Here is a 22,590-nt window from a genome sequence, read left to right as displayed (position 1 = left end):
GGTGGTCCCAATCCAGAGACTGCTTACTGAAAAATAGTAAGTAGGCCAAGCCCAATCAGGGGCCTAAAACAACATCTCACTGAGTTGTCTAAATGGCTGCAGGTCTAAGTTATTAGTTTCATTCATAGTTTGCTGGTGACCTTATGCTGCACCTTGTAAGCCACCTTGATTTTATATTTAAGAAAGAAAGGAAAGAAGACAAAACCTCAAAACAACTGCCCTCATTTTTGACTGTGTTAGGATCTGAGAAGACTGTGTTGCCCAGCCTGCCAGAAGAGAGCAGAAATGACACGTATGGTCTGTGCCCTAGACTCAGTGGAGCAGCTAATGGCAACAAGGCCTGTTGGAAACACAGACTTCCACAGGGAGCTGTAAGCAAATCTGACTGATGCTTCGCAATAATTACCACCTTCACCATCAGTACAGCAATTCAGAGAAAAGGAGAACCAAAGGCTGAGGACAGAGCTTGGGGATGTCAGGTTTATTTCTAAGCACCTGCTATGAATGGAGAGCAGAGTTTTTCCAAGGGAAGCTTCTAGACCCAGTGCATGGCCAATGCCAACAGTTGGGACTGGATGAGGGTAACTGTGCTGTTTTGCCGTGGAATGCCCCTTCTGCAAGGCCCTTCTTGTATTTACTGAAAACCTGGATGGGGAGGGGTTAGCCTCTCTGAACTGTTCAGCTGCCACTTCCTTTATCTACAAGAAAAGCTCTTCCCAAGTTAGGAGTGTTGAGTGACCCTTGATTGGATACACTCATGCCAGGCCCTTCCTTGCATGAGTCACAAGCTTTATCTCTGGCCTCAGCCACTAAAAAGAGGGAAAAGGTTTCTTGCCTCCCTGGAAAACAGGAAAATTTGAGGGCTCACTGGCCCTTTACTTCTCCATGGGAGATGACTGGAGCTAACAGAGCTCCAAGAAAAACCTGCAGTACCTTCAGAGGCAAGGACGGTCTGGGGAGTTGGGAGCCTCTCCCCTCAGAAAGACTTGTCACCTGACCTGCCCGAGAGGAGATGCTTCCCAACACTGAACACTGGCCTTTCCAGTGACCGGAGACCAGGTCTTCAAAGCTTGCCTGCTTGGATCTCAAGGGGAGTCATTCAGCTGAGTGTTAGTTCACGATGTGAGGATGCATGCAAGGAGGCCCCTCTGGAGCACAACCTCAGGTGGGGTGGAGGAGGCATCATCTGAACCAGCCTACAAGTCTTGCATTTGCACGCTGCTGAGTGAGCTGGTAGCTGCTGCCCCCTGTGCTTGAGTATGGCCCATTTACAGCATCTACAAGCTTCCCTGAGCCACCAATGGCTTTCTTTCCCCCCCTCACTATGTGATTGTCTACCTGTCCCCTAACTGGGGAAAGGAGGCAAGGAAAAAGGGGAAGGAGGGAACAGGAAGGCTACTTGGGCAAAAATTAAAGGAAAGAAGTAGAGATAAAGGAGAATATGAAGTTCCCAACATGAACCCTGCTGTTGGACTATGAGGCAGGTCTGAAGAGGGTGTCCTAACACTGAAGTTTGGAGTGCCCTCCCCCCCTGGATGACACAGGAGAATGGAGTCTTCTCAGTCCCAGTTGGAAACCAGAACTCCACAAAAAACCACTTTATCTTCCTTCAGCTCCTAGTTGCTTCTTTTTCCTGGTTCCCTGGGCATGGTGAGATGGAATGGCTCCTGACTGTGACACTAACCCAACTCTTACAGCAAGTGAACAGCATGGTGTCTGTGGTGAGATAACTCCACCACCATGGTGCTTTGGAATAGCACTTTCCAAGTATTCCATGGGCTTTATCTTGATATCATCCTTACAACAACCCTGTAAGGTGGGTCAGTCTTATTTGCCCCAAAGTGCAGAATAGAAGACTGAGAGGGATGGCTTGCCCAAAGCCACCAAGTGAGACTTCCTGGCAGAAGCAAAGTTTGAAAGCCTTTTGCTGCAACAGAGCCACAACACAATATCCAGAAGTGGTCCTTCTGTCACCCTCGCCGCCCCCCCCAAAAGGGAGGCAGAATTATCAGCACTCTCTTCCGGAAATGGCAGTGCTTCTTTGGTCTCAGAAGGAGACCAGTGCAGACTGCCATCCAGTGGAACAGCACACTGCCATCTCCTCTTGGCAAGCAGCAAGCTGTACAATGGCACTGGCCTCATTTGGGGTGCACAGCACTGTTAGAGGCCATCAGTGCAGGATGTGGTGGAAAATTTCATGAGCAAATGATGCCCTGTGCAAAGAAGGGGCCTTTCTTTTCCAAGTACAGTCAATCAACTTCACTTCCACTGGAGGAGCAAGTGGCTCTCTACCCACCTCAATCAGAAGAGTCCTTGTGCACATCTTTTCATACAATTGAAGGATTAACCAAAGACACCCTGATGTCTTATACAGGAGCCAAAGACTGGCTCTGTGTGCACAAGCCATTCAGACAACATGTTTTCAGTATTACTCCTGGGTCCTCCTGCAGCGCCAGGGTCTGATCCCATGTATTCAAGCAGGAATGTGGGATCCGGCACACAATTGTGTCAGGCTCGAGGAGCCAAAAAGCAGAAGCTACTCTTCTTGTTCGCTAGCCAGGGAATGGTAAAGCCACAATGGGGAAGAGGTGATGCACATGTTCAGAAGTGTGCAGTGCCTTGTGTGAGCACTTACAGCTACACCTACGCTTGCCTGTTCTACAAGGCTGCAGCTCTGGAGAACATCAGGTTTTAGAAGTAGACAATCTCTGAATGCCAGATACAAGGGAATGCAACAAGATACAAGATAATTAAACAAACAAGATAATTAAACAAACCCAAATAAAAACTAGCTTGAGGTTACAAAAAAAGTCCAGCCTAAGAGAACAGAACTAGGAGGGAAAGAACCTAGTAAGGAGCAATTCCCAACCCATTAAGAGCCCTATTAGGCTAATCCAAGCAGTCCATTCAGGAGCCTGCAGAGTAGGCCACGCCCATCAGCAGCCGTTTGCCTTCCTGAGCTTTTGTAAACTCACCTGGGAAGGCCAGCCCCCTTTCAACCAGGAAGGAAGGAGGGAGGAGGAGCCAGCCAGGAGTATAAAGCTAGGCCAGCCATCGCGTGAGGCTCTCTCCAAACGCGTGTGGCCTCTGGGAACCCAGTGCCTCGGGAACTAAGTGCCAGGTAAGGCACGAGAGTTTAGCATCTGGGCGAGTTCAGCAGCAGGGCGAGGAGGCCAGGGCCCCATACACTGCCCTTCTCTTCCCTTGAGAAGAGGGCTGCTATCGAGTGTAGGGTTTATAAAGGGACTCCTAAATAAAACAACAACAACAACAAAAAGCTATGCAGTCAGACAGCCAGCAGCAGGGTGGGGGCTATCCAGTGTTCTGCATTGAGTGCCACATGTATGATTATATGCCTCTGGGGCATAAGTCATGGGTGTGTCCTCGGTGCAAGGAGCTCCAGGGTCTCAGGGAACGCGTCCGCTCCCTTGAAGCCTTGGTGGCCAACCTGGAGAAGCGCAGGCAGGCAGAGGGGGACCGTGGGGAGACTTCTGGGGACGATCAGGCTTCGTCCCAACCTCAGGCGTGCAGCTCCTCGGCTGCCCGGGTGGGAAATCTCGGGACTGGAGGATGTCATCCTGGAGAGGAGGGAAACAATCCCCTAGGGGGGACCCCTTCTCCAGGGGATGGGCCCGTATCCGAACACACTCGGGATACTCCTCGGCGGGAGGGGGGTCGGGGGCTTCTTGTAGTGGGGGATTCAATTATTAGAAACATAGAGTGGGGGGTTTGCGACGGATGTGAGGACCGCATGGTGACTTGCCTGCCTGGTGCGAAGGTTGCGGACATCATTTCTTGTCTAGACAGGCTAGTAGACAGTGCTGGGGGAGAGGTAGCGGCTGTGGTGCATGTCGGCACCAACGACGTGGGCAAGTGTAGCTGGGAGGTCCTGGAGGCCAAATTTAGGCTTTTAGGCAGGAAGCTGAAAGCCAGGACCTCAAAGGTAGCGTTCTCTGAAGTGCTACCTGTTCCACACGCAGGGCCAGCTAGGCAGGCGGAGATCAGGGGTCTCAATGCGTGAATGAGACGGTGGTGTAGGGAGGAGGGGTTTAGATTCGTTAGGCACTGGGGAACTTTTTGGGACAAGCGGGGCCTGTACAAGAGGGACGGGCTCCACTTGAACCAGAATGGAACCAGACTGCTGGCGCATAACATTAAAAAGGTGGCAGAGCAGCTTTTAAACTGATCCCTGGGGGAAGGCCGACAGGAGCCGAGGGGCATCCGGTTCGGGACTCCTCATCCCTATGGGATGAGGATGGGGAGGTTAGAGAACAATAAGACAAAGGCAGAGTAGGAGAAGAAACTGGGAAAGATAGGGTGATGGGATGTGATAGACGGTTTGGCACAATGAGAGGATGCGGGGACAAAGGAGAGAATAAGCAGTGCATCCTGGGGCATTCTGTGTACAAATGCTTTTATGCGAATGCCCGAAGTCTACGAGCAAAGGTGGGAGAACTGGAATGTCTGGTGACAAGGGAAAATATTGACATAGTGGGCATAACGGAAACCTGGTGGAATGCGGAGAATCAGTGGGATATCGCAATCCCGGGCTATAAACTCTACAGGAGGGACAGGCAGGGGCGTGTTGGAGGTGGGGTGGCCGTTTATGTTAAGGAAGGGATAGAATCCAGCAAAGTAGAGATTGAAGGTGGGTCCGACTCCACCGTAGAATCTCTGTGGGTTAAATTACCAGGCTTGTGCAGCGATGTAATACTGGGGGCGTGCTATCGTTCTCCAGACCAGAAATCAGATGGGGACCTTGAAATGAGGAAACAGATCAGGGAGGTGACAAGGAGGGACAGGGTTGTAATCATGGGGGACTTCAATTATCCTCATATTGACTGGGTAATTTGTGTTCTGGTCACGATAAGGAAACCGGATTTCTTGACGTGCTAAATGACTGTGGCTTAGATCAGCTAGTCACAGAGCCCACCAGAGGACAGGTGACTCTGGATTTAATATTGTGCGGTACGCAGGACCTGGTTAGAGATGTAAACGTTACTGAGCCATTGGGGAACAGTGATTATGCTGCGATCTGTTTTGACATGCACGTTGGGGGAAGAATACCAGGCAAATCTCTAACAAAAACCCTTGACTTCCGACGGGCGGACTTCCCTCAAATGAGGAGGCTGGTTAGAAGGAGGTTGAAAGGGAGGGTAAAAAGAGTCCAATCTCTCCAGAGTGCATGGAGGCTGCTTAAAACAACAGTAATAGAGGCCCAGCAGAGGTGTATACCGCAAAGAAAGAAGGGCTCCACTAAATCCAGGAGGGTGCCCGAATGGCTAACCAGCCAAGTTAGAGAGGCTGTGAAGGGCAAGGAAGCTTCCTTCCGTAAATGGAAGTCTTGCCCTAATGAGGAGAATAAAAAGGAACATAAACTGTGGCAAAAGAAATGTAAGAAGGTGATACTGGAGGCCAAGCGAGACTATGAGGAACGCATGGCCAGCAACATTAAGGGGAATAATAAAAGCTTCTTCAAATATGTTAGAAGCAGGAAACCCGCCAGAGAAGCGGTTGGCCCTCTGGATAGTGAGGGAGGGAAAGGGGAGATAAAAGGAGACTTAGAGATGGCAGAGAAATTAAATGAGTTCTTTGCATCTGTCTTCACGGCAGAAGACCTCGGGCAGATACCGCTACCCGAACGGCCCCACCTGACCGAGGAGTTAAGTCAGATAGAGGTTAAAAGAGAAGATGTTTCAGACCTCATTGATAAATTAAAGATCAATAAGTCACCGGGCCCTGATGGCATCCACCCAAGAGTTATTAAGGAATTGAAGAATGAGTTTGCAGACCTCTTGACTATGTTATGCAACTTGTCCCTCAAAACGGCCACGGTGCCAGAAGATTGGAGGATAGCAAATGTCACACCTATTTTTAAAAAGGGAAAGAGGGGGGACCCGAGAAACTATAGGCCGGTCAGCCTAACATCCATACCGGGTAAGATGGTGGAATGCCTCATCAAAGATAGGATCTCAAAACACATAGACAAACAGGCCTTGCTGAGGGAGAGTCAGCATGGCTTCTGTAAGGGTAAGTCTTGCCTCACGAACCTTATAGAATTCTCTGAAAAGGTCAACAGGCATGTGGATGCGGGAGAACCCGTGGACATTATATATCTGGACTTTCAGAAGGCGTTTGACACGGTCCCTCACCAAAGGCTACTGAAAAAACTCCACAATCAGGGAATTAGAGGACAGGTCCTCTCGTGGATTGAAAACTGGTTGGAGGCCAGGAAGCAGAGAGTGGGTGTCAATGGGCAATTTTCACAATGGAGAGAGGTGAAAAGCGGTGTGCCCCTAGGATCTGTCCTGGGACCGGTGCTTTTCAACCTCTTCATAAATGACCTGGAGACAGGGTTGAGCAGTGAAGTGGCTAAGTTTGCAGACGACACCAAACTTTTCCGAGTGGTAAAGACCAGAAGTGATTGTGAGGAGCTCCAGAAGGATCTCTCCAGACTGGCAGAATGGGCAGCAAAATGGCAGATGCGCTTCAATGTCAGTAAGTGTAAAGTCATGCACATTGGGGCAAAAAATCAAAACTTTAGATATAGGCTGATGGGTTCTGAGCTGTCTGTGACAGATCAGGAGAGAGATCTTGGGGTGGTGGTGGTGGACAGGTCGATGAAAGTGTCGACCCAATGTGCGGCGGCAGTGAAGAAGGCCAATTCTATGCTTGGGATCATTAGGAAGGGTATTGAGAACAAAACGGCTAGTATTATAATGCCGTTGTACAAATCTATGGTAAGGCCACACCTGGAGTATTGTGTCCAGTTCTGGTCGCCGCATCTCAAAAAGGATATAGTGGAAATGGAAAAGGTGCAAAAGAGAGAGACTAAGATGATTAATGGGCTGGGGCACCTTCCTTATGAGGAAAGGCTACGGCGTTTGGGCCTCTTCAGCCTAGAAAAGTGACGCCTGAGGGGGGACATGATTGAGACATACAAAATTATGCAGGGGATGGACAGAGTGGATAGGGAGATGCTCTTTACACTCTCACATAATACCAGAACCAGGGGACATCCACTAAAATTGAGTGTTGGGCGGGTTAGGACAGACAAAAAAAATATTTCTTTACTCAGCGTGTGGTCGGTCTGTGGAACTCCTTGCCACAGGATGTGGTGATGGCGTCTAGCCTAGACGCCTTTACAAGGGGATTGGACAAGTTTCTGGAGGAAAGATCCATTATGGGGTACAAGCCATGATGTGTATGTGCAACCTCCTGATTTTAGAAATGGGTTATGTCAGAATGCCAGATGCAAGGGAGGGCACCAGGATGAGGTCTCTTGTTATCTGGTGTGCTCCCTGGGGCATTTGGTGGGCCGCTGTGAGATACAGGAAGCTGGACTAGATGGGCCTACGGCCTGATCCAGTGGGGCTGTTCTTATGTTCTTATACAGTCTCATGTTGTCTTGAGTGCTCCTTGGTGGGCTGCTGTGAGATGCAGGAAGATGGACTAGACGGGCCCTTGGTCTGAGCCAGCAGGGCTCTTCTAATGTTCTCAAGAATATAAGAACAGCCCCACTGGATCAGGCCATAGGCCCATCTAGTCCAGCTTCCTATATCTCACAGCATCCCACCAAATGCCCCAGGGAGCACACCTTATAAAAAGAGACCTGAATCCTGGTGCCCTCCCTTGCATCTGACATAGCCCATTTCTAAAATCAGGAGGTTGCACAAAAACATCATGGCTTGTAACCCGTAATGGATTTTTCCTCCAGAAACTTGTCCAATCCCCTTTTAAAGGCATCCAGGGCAGATGCCATCACCACATCCTGTGACAAGGAGTTCCACAGACCAACCACACGCTGAGTAAAGAAATATTCTCTTTTGTCTGTCCTAACTCTCCCAACACTCAATTTTAGTGGATGTCCCCTGGTTCTGGTGTTGTGTGAGAATCTAAAGAGCATCTCTATCCACTCTGTCCATGCCTTGCATAATTTTGGATGTCTCAATCATGTCCCCCCTCAGGCGTCTCTTTTCTAGGCTGAAGAGGACCAAATGCCGTAGCCTTTCCTCATAAGGAAGGTGCCCCAGCCCAGTAATCATCTTAGTCGCTCTCTTTTGCACCTTTTCCATTTCCACTATGTCCTTTTTGAGATGAGGGGACCAGAAGTGGACGCAATACTGCAGGTGTGGCCTTACTATTGATTTGTACAGTGGCATTATAATATTAGCTGTTTTGTTCTCAATACATTTTCTCATGATCCCAAGCCTAGAATTGGCCTTCTTCACTGCAGCCGCACATTGGGTCGACACTTTCATCGAGCTGTCCACCACCACCCCAAGATCTCTCCCCATTAACTGCAACATTCATCAAGTAGGAGATGATTGGCCCAGACAATGTTCTCCCAGCAAGAGAACTTGGGAGCAAGTCATTTAATGCCACTGGAAACATTGAAGATTTCAGCTTAAATAACATTCCTGCAGAAGTAACTTCTCCAATATTCTTCACCCTGAAGGCATCACCAGTCTCTGTTATTTTTGCAGCAGCTGACAAACACTGCTGCTCCCTCTCTCTGTTCTATGCCTCTTTTCTCTCCTTCTGGTTCCTCCCCTGTTTCCACCACCCTCTTTTATCCATAGCTGCAGGTTTTAAGGACATATATCTGCCCCTGCGCTCAGCTGGCCAACACTCGGCTGTGGTTGGGCGTCTACCACCACCAGGGCCATTTTAATTGTGACACGGATTCTGTGCCACTGCCCGCCTGGGACTGCAAGGCTATAGGCATGACTCTTACTTAAGAGGAGTAATTTTTAGGCTCTCCCGACTCACATTCTCCCCCAAAGGCCACTTGAGGAACCTGGGAACACAAGGAGCATCCCTGCTGGAGCTAGAACTTTGCAACCTGATTATCAGAGAGGAGCAATCAAAAGGAAGATGCCTAGAGAGTGGGATCATCTGGTTGCTTACCACATTTCCAGCTTCGGCAGCCAATCTGGCAGCATACCGGGCAATTAACCTGTGCTCTTCATCTAGTCTGCTGGGGCTGTCCAGAACGCTGCTGAAGGAGAAAAAGTTGAGATGTTCCAGTCACTATTCGTTGCTCCAGCATAGCAACACAGGCAAGGCAACATTACACCAAATCAGACACCAAACCTCAGAAATGCCCATCCCTCACATCATTCTCAGTTCCACCTCTAAAACTGACATATGAGGGTAGAACTGTCCTGTGGCACAGGCAAATTCAATCAAGGCTGCCAAGTAATGTTGTGACCCAACAGAAACTAGAAGCTGTGCTAGAGTATCAAGCAAGAACTAAACCAAAGCACAGGCCAGAGTTGCTTATGACTTGAGACAATGTCATGTGTCCACAAAGCTGGGAGAATCAGCTTCATGAACAAGCTTAATGTACAAGTTTCAGAACTTTCAGCCATTTTGTCCGGGGGAAGAGAGTATTCATTACACCCCAACCCCCACCCAGCTCAGGCTCCTAACACTAACCGTGCGCCACTCTGTAGTCGACTCACATAGGCTGCTATCAGTGCATGCTCATCGCTGAGCTGATTGGAGGGGGACAGGCTGTACTGCAACCTAGTAGTGATGAAAGCAAAGGAAGCAAAACACAACAGAAATAAAAGATGAAGCAACACAATGCGTGGTGGACTAACTGCTGAACTTGCAAATGGAAAATTATAGTTTCAACAAGGAAACTTAAAAAGCACAAACATGGGAAAAAATTGAAATGTGCAAGGAACTTCTGGAGAAGGACTGACTGTCACAATGGAGGGTACAACAACCTCTTGGAAAAAGGAGTCATCTGCCACCCTAATACAACTTCCTCCAAACAGCATTGTTAGCACCAAACTGCAGATTATGCTAAATGTATCACGAGACTTTGTGGGTTTATTTGCTTCTGATATGAATTGGGGGGGGGGGGTGCATGAAACATGGTGAAATTGTTCAGAACATCCACATGGCCAGAGTGCCTCACAAGAGGCCCCCAACACCACCTTTAAAACTTATTCAGGGTATGCTGCAGTCAGTCACCTTTAAAAAAAAATCAGCTGTACAGCAGCTACCTCCCACTCCTCCGGCATGGTGGACAATTTAAATACAGTTTACTGTACACATTTTTGATAAAAGATGAACAATTTCACATTTAAATTCTTGGCTGGATACTAATCTGTAGCCAGTGATTTGTTGTGCTCTGATTTGTCAGTGTGCTCTATAACATCACCCCTTGTCACTTTTGTTGGACTTTGGATGCAATCCAGAGGTGCCCATGGGCCGGCGGAAGTCCCTCCTCAGGAGGAAGTTGGGCCAGGGCTCAGAGGAGTGCCGGCCTGCAGAAGCTGACACAAGCCTCCGCACTGGTTTCCTTGCTGAGGCTTGCAACAGCCCAGTTGGGCTGATGCAAGCTTCTGGGGTGGGTAGGGAGGAGGCGGGAAGGTGGTGTCCTGGGCAGAGGGAGGGCAGCTGGTGGGTGGCCCCGGGAGCAGGGAGCGGGAGGCAGGGCTGGGATGCAGCGCTTATGCTGAATCCCAACCCCCATTTCCAGGGAGCTTGCAGCAACTTCATGCAGCTCCACTCTCCTTGGACTTGTGCCACCTCAGGAGGTGGCACAAGTCCAAGGAGATCCGTAGAGAAAAGGCGCCTTACCCAGAGGGAAGGGGAAAAGTTCCCCTTCCCCAGCGGAAGCCTCTGGGTAGGATTGCACCCTTAATTCTTCAGACTCCCTCTCTGAGAAGGTCAATTCAGGCATGTAGTGAAGACAGATGCAGAGAATTTGTTCAGCTTCTCTGCAACCTTCCTACCCTTGTTAAGCTTCCTTTTTATTCCCATGTTATCTAACAGTCAAACCACCTCTCCAAAAGGCTTTCAATGTATTTAAAGAAGTGGCTATTGTTGCCTTGGCGGCTGTAGCCATAAAGAGGTTTTAATTTGTTGGTCTCCTAGTTCAACAGTTGCGTTTTGATAGCACTACCTAGTCCGAGACTAGCATGCAGATCGACTATACACTGTCAGTGATGCAGGAAGCCCAGCGATGCAGAGCTGTCCCCACTTTGCCCCATTTTGTGAGCTGGTGAACCTGGCAACAGAACACATGAACAGGTGCACTTCTGCTGTCACTGCCTGGAAACATGGCCCCAACTGCACAGCAGCCAAGATCAGATCACTGTCCAATTCTGAGCAACCACTTTTCCCAAACCATTTGATGATGTGTGGATATTTACAAGGATATCAGGCTACTGTGGGATAAAGGAAGCTGGACTAGATGGCCTTTGGCCTGAGGGCTCTTCTTATGTTCTTATGACACTACATAATGCTTTCAAGTTGTACATTCCAGTCGACTTGAACTGCTGCTTGTAACATTTTGTGAGCTCACCAAACAGCAGTCCCAGCAGCAGGAAACAGACACTCCATGTAACCACCAGCAAGTTCTCCCTAAAACTTATGTGGCATCTTTACAGTGGGGAGGAAGGGATAGCAAAACAGGAGCTCAAAGCTTCAAAGAGAAAGTCCTGCAAAAAAGATGCTCACTGCTGGAGAACAAAAGTTGTTTTTCTCAAACTCAGGAGTCCACAGGCTTGGTGAATGTGTTTTGTGCATTTTGAACTGCTTTGCCAATGTACAGATATTATAACAGTTGATAGTTAATAGACAGCATACGCCATCCTTCAATAGCTGCTTTTTTTTTTAAAGGCAGTAGCATATTGACGGGGGAGGACAAGAGGCTCTTTTTTCTGAAGCCTGAGATTATTATTATGTAATTATCACTTTAAGAAAAGTTTTACAAAACATTTTACATAGCAAAATAAGTAAGTAAGTAAGTAAATAGTCTCTTGTCTCAAAAGGGATCCCAGTCTGAAAAAAAATGTAGAAGAAACACCAGCAAGCTGCCACAGGGAGGAACACTCTGGTGAATGGTTAACAGGGGTGGGGTCGGCTTTCCCCTGCCCAATACAAGAGAACCATCACAGGGTCACTTGAAGAGCAGAAAAAAGGTGGAGAGGCAGCACTGAATCCAGGACCCTCTTCCCAGGACACCAGATTGGTTCAGTAATGCAGAATATCAACATTGCAAGGATTCTGCTAGAGCATTTTACAGAACAGAATGACAGCCCTGAAGAAGGGCACGTGTTGGTCAGAATGGAGGCTGACTTGGGCAAAGAACATAAGAACATAAGAACAGCCCCACTGGATCAGGCCATAGGCCCATCTAGTCCAGCTTCCTGTATCTCACAGCGGCCCACCAAATGCCCCAGGGAGCACACCAGATAACAAGAGACCTCATCCTGGTGCCCTCCCCTACATCTGGCATTCTGACTTAACCCATTTCTAAAATCAGGAGGTTGCGCATACACATCATGGCTTGTAGCCCATAATGGATTTTTCCTCCAGAAACTCGTCCAATCCCCTTGTAATGGCGTCTAGGCTAGACGCCAGCACCACATCCTGTGGCAAGGAGTTCCACAGACCGACCACGCGCTGAGTAAAGAAATATTTTCTTTTGTCTGTCCTAACCCGCCCAACACTCAATTTTAGTGGATGTCCCCTGGTTCTGGTATTATGTGAGAGTGTAAAGAGCATCTCCCTATCCACTCTGTCCATTCCCTGCATAATTTTGTATGTCTCAATCATGTCCCCCCTCAAGCGTCTCTTTTCTAGGCTGAAGAGGCCCAAACGCCGTAGCCTTTCCTCACAAGGAAGGTGCCCCAGCCCATTAATCATCTTAGTCGCTCTCTTTTGCACCTTTTCCATTTCCACTATGTCTTTTTTGAGATGCGGTGACCAGAACTGGACACAATACTCCAGGTGTGGCCTTACCATAGATTTGTACAACGGCATTATAATACTAGCCGTTTTGTTCTCAATACCCTGCCTAATGATCCCAAGCATAGAATTGGCCTTCTTCACTGCCGCCGCACATTGGGTCGACACTTTCATCGACCTGTCCACCACCACCCCAAGATCTCTCTTCTGATCTGTCACAGACAGCTCAGAACCCATCAGCCTATATCTAAAGTTTTGATTTTTTGCCCCAATGTGCATGACTTTACACTTACTGACATTGAAGCGCATCTGCCATTTTGCTGCCCATTCTGCCAGTCTGGAGAGATCCTTCTGGAGCTCCTCACAATCACTTCTGGTCTTTACCACTCGGAAAAGTTTGGTGTCGTCTGCAAACTTAGCCACTTCACTGCTCAACCCTGTCTCCAGGTCATTTATGAAGAGGTTGAAAAGCACCGGTCCCAGGACAGATCCTTGGGGTACACCGCTTTTCACCTCTCTCCATTGTGAAAATTGCCCATTGACACCCACTCTCTGCTTCCTGGCCTCCAACCAGTTTTCAATCCACGAGAGGACCTGTCCTCTAATTCCCTGATTGTGGAGTTTTTTCAGTAGCCTTTGGTGAGGGACCGTGTCAAACGCCTTCTGAAAGTCCAGATATATAATGTCCACGGGTTCTCCCGCATCCACATGCCTGTTGACCTTTTCAGAGAATTCTATAAGGTTCGTGAGGCAAGACTTACCCTTACAGAAGCCATGCTGACTCTCCCTCAGCAAGGCCTGTTTGTCTATGTGTTTTGAGATCCTATCTTTGATGAGGCATTCCACCATCTTACCCGGTATGGATGTTAGGCTGACCGGCCTATAGTTTCCCGGGTCCCCCCTCTTTCCCTTTTTAAAAATAGGCGTGACATTTGCTATCCTCCAATCTTCTGGCACTGTGGCCGTTTTGAGGGACAAGTTGCATACCTTAGTCAAGAGATCTGCAACTTCATTCTTCAATTCCTTAATAACCCTTGGGTGGATGCCATCAGGGCCCGGTGACTTATTGATCTTTAATTTATCAATGAGGTCTGAAACATCTTCTCTTTTAACCTCAGAGGTCTCAACATGCTCATTTTGGATGGAACCTAAGTGGCAAATTGGGTGACTGAAGCTTCTGCTTGAGGCAGAGAAGGCTACTGCTCTCTACACTTCTGTAAGGGCTGCCACAAAGAACTTGCATAGCTGGCAGCTGCTTGATCTGCACTGGTACGGTTTGCAGTTAGGAACAACCTCCTGCTTTCCAAGAAAGCAACCAGCCAGGGACACAAGGAAGACAGGACCCACGTTTATTTGACAGAACAGTTAACTTCAGCTGAGAGGGTGACACCTGCTACAACCCAGCTGGCCACTGCAGAAGAGCTCCAGCTGCCTCTAGGTTCAAGACCTCTCTCAGAGACATAGCAGACGGCTGACTCCCAACATCAACCAGTGAAAGAGCTAGACAAGTTTTGAATACACCTTACTACATGCGTTGCCAGTTGTAGCAGGCACACTCAGTGGCGTCGCTAGGGGGTATGGTCTGCACCGAGTGACGCGCACAGGGGGGTGACATGCTAACATCGTGGTGATTAGGAGTAACCCCATCATATTATATACCGTTGGATGTGGAATTTCAAGCGGAATGCAATGCAAAAAACCAGAGTGAAATGTGGTGTTCTCCTATATTCATCAGGAGGAGAGCAACTGCTGGTTTCCCTGCTGGTTCTGTCATCTCTACCAGGAATGCAGCCACGGGAGGGAAACAAATCCCAGAAGAATCTTACATAAATAAAGCCACATGTGATTCACAAGGTGGGGTGTTTGCGTGTGCGTGTTTTTGCCTAACTAGCCTGAGAGAAGCGTGCATGTGGCATCAGCTGGTCTATCCCAAGAGACCCAGAGTGGCCTTCCTGAGAGAGGACGAGAATGCTCTGCCCTCACTTTCCTTGCAATCCCCAAGGAACCTTTTTTTGCTGCTGGGTGCCAGTAAGGCCTTGGGTGTCGGAGTTCTGAACTGAAGCTTTTTAAAACTATCAATGATGCATAGGAGGAGGGTCTGTGACTGGAGTACTAACTATGGCAAGGGTTAAGTGCTGAAGCAACCCTACTCCCACCATGGTCTGGGGCAGTTTTGCATGGACTTCCACACCATGCTATTAGTCAAAACCAGAAAAAAATATAAAAGGTAAAAAGAACAAATCTGCAAGCACACCTAGTGCCACAGGAATATGTGGTGGACAGAACGCTTCTCCATCATTGAGAATCTTTGTGTACGTAACATGGTGCTGGTTTGCCTTAATCAGCCAGAACAGCTATGCCATCCAGACTAACTAACACACCCATAGGAAAGGCTTAATCTCCTGTATCGACAGTGCTAATGTGGCTGACATCTAGAACAGACAGAACAACAAGCCACTAGGAAAACTCCAGCACCCTGATGGTTGTGCTCACAAATGTCTATTGGCCAAGTCTCCACACCTGATCATGGCCAAGGGGAGGTCATGGGGGCTGAATTACAGCATTCTTCTTTTGGAAGAATTAGTTGGAAAATCCTTGATTCCCTGAACTCCGTGAAAGAAAGGACTGGACTGAGACAGAACACATTTTATTCCAGCACTTACAGACTTAAATGTGAACTGCTGTCAAACCCCTCAGAGCCTGGAGGTGAAAAAAGGGAATGACGAAGTACACTGCTGGGGAAAAGTCTAACCAGGTTAGGGTTTCATTTCATCTGTCTCTAATTCCAAGACTTGTTTTAGCCTAATTTCAAATGTCTGCTTTTTAAAATATTTGAACTTTGCTCAAATGTCCCCTTTCATAACCCATTTTTATTTCTGAAGACTTCTCCATCCTGTTTCAGTTCGACCAGAGCAATTGTCCCTCACTCTCTTGCAGACCACCACAGCTACAAGGTCTTGTGTCACGGATGAGCTGGAATTGGACAGGGCATGTGGATTACTGGCTGCTTCTTCAGCACTGGGCTTCTGTGCAGAGGAACAGTCTAGCATAGTGATTCTCACACATTTAGCACCGGGACCTACTTTTAAGAATGAGAATCTGTCAGGACCCACCAGAAGTGATGCCATGACCGGAAGTGACATCATCAAGCAGGACAATTTTTAACAATCCTAGGCTGCAATCCTATCCACACTTACCCAGGAGTAAGTCCCATTGACTATCATTGTTAAAAGAATATACATAGTAGCTGTTAAAAGAACAGCCACATACCATAATAGCATCAAGTCTAATATATTAAAAATAAAATATTGAAATGAATGGGGACCTGCCTGATATTAGCTCGCAACCCATCTAGTGGGTCCTGACCCACAGTTTGAGAAACACTGGTCTAGCACAAACACCCTAATGGGGAGCTGTGGAAAGTGCACAGGTTGTATTCCCCTCTCCTCACACAGTGGGCTACAGTGTCCTCACTGAATCACCATAACATAGTTTCTTGCTCTCTCTTTCTCTTCACCACTTGGCTCCTTCAATTCTCAAGCAGAGTGTCAGTTCGTGCTCTGCCCTCCCCCCAGAAAATGGCCACATGCACCATGCAAGGTGATAGGGAGGGCTCGATGGACCTCTTATGCCTCTTAACATAATAAACCTTTGGTGTCTGAGCCAGTAAAGACTCTTCTAAATTACACTCTTGTTTAGAGTAGGGAAAAAGGGAAGGGAAGGAAAAAAACAACAAAAGACACCCTTTACATATAACACAAATTAAACAAAACCATATTAGTCATTAAAACAACTAAAGGAGCTTAACGTGAAGACCATACAAGTCAATCATCCTTTGCTTTATTGTCTCTGGCTGCAGCCCTTTCAAAAGCATCAGCAATTGACTATCTGCTCACTAATGCTGAGTGTGGGTCAAGGTGCGACCCCAACGTGCTACAGGCAGCAGTCAGGCTGCATCTTCAACACATAAAGAGGGAGAAGGACCCAATCTCTCCATGCAGAACATCAGCCACAGTCTGCTACAGTTCCCAGGCAACAGCCGACTCACTTCAGCTGCTGTTCAGGGCCTCTGCAGGCAACGGGAGAAAAATTCTGTCTTCTGCAGTGACAAGTGGGGGGAGAGAAAAAAAGAGTAATTTCCAATGTTTCACTCTCAGGGAGCCCCAAGTAGCTTGGAAGCTACTCCACCTATGGGATGGAGGAGAAACACCCTAAAAAGCAGAGGCTGCAAATCCAACTGCTGTTTTAGGAAGTTATAGGAAGAGGAGCCACACTTCTCACTCTTCTCTCTTGGCACCATGAATGCAGAGGCCCCAGAGTAGATGCAGCAACTTCCCACCCCCACTTTTGCCAACACTGAGCACACCTACCTTTTTGTTGGAGTGGGAGCTCCAGAGACCACGTGGGCAACCATGGTGTCATTCATGTTGGCAAGAGGCCGAGATGGGCTGAAAGAGAAAGTGTTTATGGCATATTATGGTCAAGAACCTGAAGTTGGAAACAAAATCAACTTGTGGAGGCAACTGAAGAGGCTGCACAGGCCTAAGGCACTAACTTCTCTTATCCCTTTCTACTACTAAGTTTGAGGTCCTTATCAAAGAAGCTAATTTTTTATTTACTTTGCCTTGGTTACTTTTTCCTTGGAAGGTGCAGGACTGGTCACTCTGTGCCCTTCTTAAAGAAAACATTTATTAAATAATAGCCCACACAGCTACCTTGGTTACACACAAATGCATTCCAGCAAACAAAGCTATTGGAGAAGAGCCTGACTTGTGTCTCGAGGAGCTTCAGCTGCATAAGAAGTCCCTCTGTGACAGAATTCAAGAAATCTGTCTCTTTTGGAAAAGGTGGTCAATTGTTACTCCCCTAACTTGATCTTCCAACAAAGAGGGGGACATATGATACATGTTAAGTTGCTGGGTTAATTTAATGTACTATAGGCACACACAAGTTTTTAGCAGCCAAGGTTTAGGGCACCCCAAATTTCAAACTGAGAAGCACCCAAGTGCCTTGTACATGGGCTGTCATCCTGTTGAGGCTCCCTTCCAGCCACACAAAACATGGTCTGACATTGTGAACCTTAAAAGGAAGGAAGCCATAAGCACAGCTGCAGTGCAATCCCCACTCATGGTCATGAGGTGTCCCTGGGATTCCAGCATGAAATGAGAGGAGGCTGTGCAGTAGAGAATCCTGGTGGATAGCTCCCAGCAGGTAATTCTCTCTGCTTGCAAATCACAAACATTCCCCTGTCCTCATCTCATAACGGATTAACCAAGTCTGCAAGGAACCCATTCACTGCCAGCTGAAATATAGCAAGGAAGGCTGGCACATGCAGCCCATGAGTTTGTATAGGAGGGAGAGCCTCAAAAGACACATAAGCAAGGCTCACATACTTTCAGCCACAGTGCTTCCATTCTGCACACTGAAGGAATCTGCCTCTAAGAATAGACTTCCTATCATTCTGTTCTTTTGTGCAAAACATGGGGCCACTTCATGCAGCTCCTTGGAAAAACTGTATTCCATAGTCCCTGAGGGAGACCCCAATCTGGAACATGTTGATTGGGGCAGAAGCACTGGCTTGTGTGTGACTTTGAGGTTCCCACTCTTGTTTCCTTAATAAGTGCTCTTCATTCCATGGTTCGTGTACCTGAACTCCCTTCTCAGAAGATTTAGCCAATTGTGGCTGCACCATTACAGGACCCTCTTTCCTCATCGCTCTTGCCAAGAATTGCAAGGCCCTCCCAAGTGGCAGTGAAGGAATTGTGTGGAGCTGGGTTCAGAGATTCAGGTGAGGAAGACCCTTATACAGACCACTCTTCCAGGCTAACCAGCAGCATAGGACTGCTACCAGAAAAAATGAAGGCAGAGTGTGTGACAAATTTCATCTCTAGATGGTAGGAAGTTAAAAACCTAAACACCACACAGGATGCACATGAACAAGAGTGAGCAGCTCCAGTGGCCACTGCATGTTCATTTTAAGCACACAGCTTGTTCATCTCTCATTGGGCGAGACAGGGTATCGTAGAGTCTTCTCAGGTCTACCAATACCTCTGCCCTCCCAGTTCTCCTTGAATCCCACATTGTAATGAGTGCAACAAATCTAAATATGACCACCTTGGTCCAAGAGATTTCTGTAGTCAGCACACACCAGCCACACTCTGGTTCCTCAGGCTGCTGCTCCTGTTTTTTCCCCCAAGAAAGCTTTTTAGTCTGTTCAGTTAATAGCTCCCCCATGTCATGCTGTTGCAAGAGTAGCTGATCAATGCCTTCTCTCTCAGCTGCATAAGAGTAGTGACAAGTCTGCACACTTAGCACTACTGGGAACAATACAGGAGCCTGCCTTCAGTTCAGGCAGCAAAAGATTCAAGGCAGAAGGCCACAGGAAGGTTGCTTTCTGGAGCTGCCTCAAGGTAAGGCCTCCTCACTTAGCAAGAGAAAGGGGAGCTCCTCCTCCCCATGTCACATGCACAATTCAAGAACAGCATTTCCCCAATTACACCAGAGAGCAAGGAGTATTAAAGCCAGTGTTGCCAGTATCTTTCTTCTCTGCTGGGAAAGCAAAGAAAGAAAATGATTCACCCACTTTGGCTGGCAGAGTAAAAATAATCAAAAGCCCAGCAAGATGCCCTCTTTGAGAGGGCTGCATCAAACATGCAACATGGAGGCCTTCAGAGGAACCTGGGCTTCAAATACCAAGCCACCGGCTCCATGACTAAACCAAACAGCAAAGCCATGCAGTCAACTCAGGGGACCCAAAGGAACACACATCAGTACACAGAACAGCTGGAAGCTTGCCCTGTGCTGCCAAACAACAGTTCTTCCCATTCCACAGGAGACAAGGCAAGGTACATCACTGAAGAAACTCCTAATGCTATGTGTTCCAGAGAGTGTACCCATTTGGCATTTACCTCTGTAGTGACCAGGTCATAGAGGCCACTTTCAAGCAGTGTTTCCCCACCTACAACTCCAGCAAAGGTGTATCACAGAGGTGCACTTGCACCTGCCAGCTGCCTCTCCTCACCCCATGGTTTACAATGACCTCTAATGCTCATTTCTGTAAAGTGCCTCCTCTACTCCTACCTCCTCCATTTCCCCTCTAATTCATTTGTTGTAAACAAGATTTTGTATTCAAGAAATATATAGTGGGGTTTGTGCGCTAGCATTCCCACACAGATACAACCTCCCCTCCCTCCTGGTCCCATGAAATGGAACCTTTAAGCAAACTAACTACAAAAACTGCACACAGTGCTACTGGAGTTCACTCAAACCATACCACTACATACAGTGTGCTCCAAAAAAGGTATTTGCAAGTCCACAGAGCAGGATCTAGAACAGCTGACACCCATCACAAAGAGCAGAGAGAAAATGCTGCAATGTCTGTTTTATGCAAGGAGCCATGACCAGACTCCAATCGGCTAAAAAACCGATTGACTAGGTTAAGACTGGCAGAGACTATGAGTGGAAAACTGAAAAGCAGTAGTTTGGAACAGGTGGAAAGAGGTGTGACCCAACATTGGTGTGAATGTGGTACTGCCTGTGCAATTATATTGCATGAACAAGCCTCTCCTTAAAATGTTGCATGAACAAGCTTCTCCAGATAAAAAAGCCATGTACTGCTGCCTAAACTGATCAAAGGGAACTGGACCTGTGGCTCCCAAGATAAAAGGAGAAGGCACCCAACAACATTTGAAAAAGAACCACAATTGCAACCACTCTTTGTCAAGTTGAAAGCATGACCTAAAATCATTCCACTCCCTCTTGACACAATTGTGCCTACAGAATAAGGAATCTCCATGATGCGGCTGGGTGGCTTTCTAGCTTCTGCATCACCCACAGAAACTGAATTCCCCTCCAGCTGCAGTCTGTTTTCATCAACCACTATGTGTACAAGTAAAAGACAATCCAAATGTTGAAACTTAATGGTTTCCTGACTATCCAGGAGCTGAAACAGATTCCCATATGCTGTGCATGAGGCCCAGTGGGCCTTTCAGAGCCAGCAGGAGCTTCAGAGCTGCGCAATGGGAATACGATGCTACCACTTATATTCCCTGCAAGGGGTCTGGGCAAGTGTGATGCAGTCTCTGGATGCTCAGTGTCATTGCCAAACTTCCAAACTGATCACGTGACATTGCCAAACTTCTGAGTTGCCATGCATGAGTTGCTTTGAGCTGCATGGCTTGGGGGAGGGGGAACACTGGCTCCTACCTCTACACAGTCATTTTAGAAAGCTTTTAGAAAGCAGAAACAGCCTTATGAACACATGCAGCATCACTGGTCTACCTTGGTCAACATCCTTAAGTGGCAGTGACTCTCCAAAACATCAGAGAGGGAAATGTTTCAGCTTGGTACCTTCTTCATTTAAGCAAGAGCTCTACCACTGAACTATAGCCACTCCTTCAAGACCTGAAGGAGTAGTTCCCTTGTTTTCTCTCACACATAGGAACAAGAGGAATCCTGATCAGGATGGCACCTGAAGTTCTAAGATCACTGTTTCACTTCCTTAGCAACAAGTGAGAAATCATACCTGAGAATTCTAACTTTAAAAAGGAAACCAGAAGAAACCAGATAGAGTGAGCAAGGAGAAAGGGGTCATCTCTCTCTCTCTCTCTCTCCAGGTGACCTTGAATTTCACTCTGAGGCCGAGTAGGATTAATGGTGTGGTGCTAGTAACCTGGAAGTAGCACATTTCTGGAAAAGATCCAGTCTCAAACTTCAGTTTTTCTTATGCTGCTTTAGGACAGAACACATCTCCTTGCATCAAAGAATAATTCAAAGGGACGGATGAGAGAACAATACAAGCCCTTCTCACTTGTGTTGCTTCAAAATAATGACACTGCAAGACTCCTGGATGGAGCGGCATTTTTTGCTATCTCCTTGGGCAGAATTTTCTTTGAGAGGTGCAAGGAAAGCTCTGTTTTGGTTTATTTCTCCTTATTTTTGGATACCTAACTAGAGAAGGAAGAGGATTCGGGCAGAAGGATGCCATCACTATTGTTTGGGTGATGGGCCAGTATGATATTGTGGTGGGGGCGAGGCTAGCTGTTTCAGGGGAAGGAGGACTAGACATATATGTACCCTCCCACCTTCTAGCAACTCATCCAACTTGTAGCCATCAGAGGTCCTGGCAATGACCCTTGCAGCCTGAAGGTGCTGCTGTTATAAACTGGGTCAGTGAAAGACAAGAGCAGCCTAATCCAAAACCTAGTCCTGGACTAAGGTGCTGAGCAGGCTTGCACCACAGAGATCTGTTGCATGAGGCAGGAGGGGTTGGTCTTTCCCAGCTTTGTCTACCAGGTTTCCAGGTGCTGCAGCAGCCCCGACTACAGGGGTTGGGAGGTTGAGTCATGGATGCCCTGCCCATGGTCCCCAAGTATGAATGCCTTTGTGTGATGCTGAACAGGAGAGACAGACTAGGGATTCTGTTGGCGCACTGCTTGCCTTGCTACCCAACAATCTTGTTACCTGAGCTAGCCAGGGTGATCGTGGCCCTGTCCTTGGAGTGCCCCCAGATGTTGGTTCTGGAGGACTTCAGTGTTCAGGCTGAGTCCCCGGTGTGGGGGCAGCTCAGTATTTCACAGCCATCTTGGGCCTGTTTCAGTTGACTGTGGCCCTGACACACGTGGGGGGGGGGCACAAGCTGAAATTGGTGCTTACTGCTGGACAGGTGGCTGTGATCTGGGTTCATTCCTTTGTCATGAACAGACAACTTCCTGGTGGGGTGGTCTAGGATTATCATGGCCCCTTCCCTTGACAGAGATGGGGTCAAATTGCATGGTCCACCTCCAGGCTTATGGATCCAGGTGGATTCCTGATGATGGGGGATTTTCCTTTTGTCAGAGCTGGTGACTCACTTGAGGCCCTGGTCAATCTCTGGAA

General features: G+C 47.8%; 1 protein-coding gene across 7 annotated transcripts in view; it reads right to left on the bottom strand.

Annotated features, from left to right (window-relative positions):
- The window catches only part of DTNB (dystrobrevin beta), a 121,518-nt gene that overhangs the window by 39,429 nt on the left and 59,499 nt on the right, over window positions 1-22,590 (bottom strand). For 4 of the 7 annotated variants that reach the window (XR_010794443.1, XM_066626767.1, XM_066626766.1 and 1 more), the window contains 3 exons: window positions 17,085-17,162; window positions 9,442-9,531; window positions 8,911-9,001 (listed from right to left, as the gene is read on the bottom strand). Coding sequence is in view for 6 of the 7 variants with exons in the window: in XM_066626767.1 (XP_066482864.1) it covers window positions 8,911-9,001; window positions 9,442-9,531; window positions 17,085-17,162 (259 nt within the window). In the remaining variant the exon portion in view is untranslated. Of the gene's footprint in view, window positions 1-8,910; window positions 9,002-9,441; window positions 9,532-17,084; window positions 17,163-22,590 lie in introns of those variants that run through there. The other 3 variants (XM_066626763.1, XM_066626764.1, XM_066626768.1) reach the window with 3 other exon arrangements.

The sequence above is a fragment of the Tiliqua scincoides genome, chromosome 1 (genome assembly GCF_035046505.1).
Source record: "Tiliqua scincoides isolate rTilSci1 chromosome 1, rTilSci1.hap2, whole genome shotgun sequence".
NCBI lineage: Eukaryota > Metazoa > Chordata > Lepidosauria > Squamata > Scincidae > Tiliqua > Tiliqua scincoides.
The sequence above is the reverse complement of the archived record's forward strand: the minus strand, read 5'-3'. Positions and strand labels throughout refer to the sequence as shown.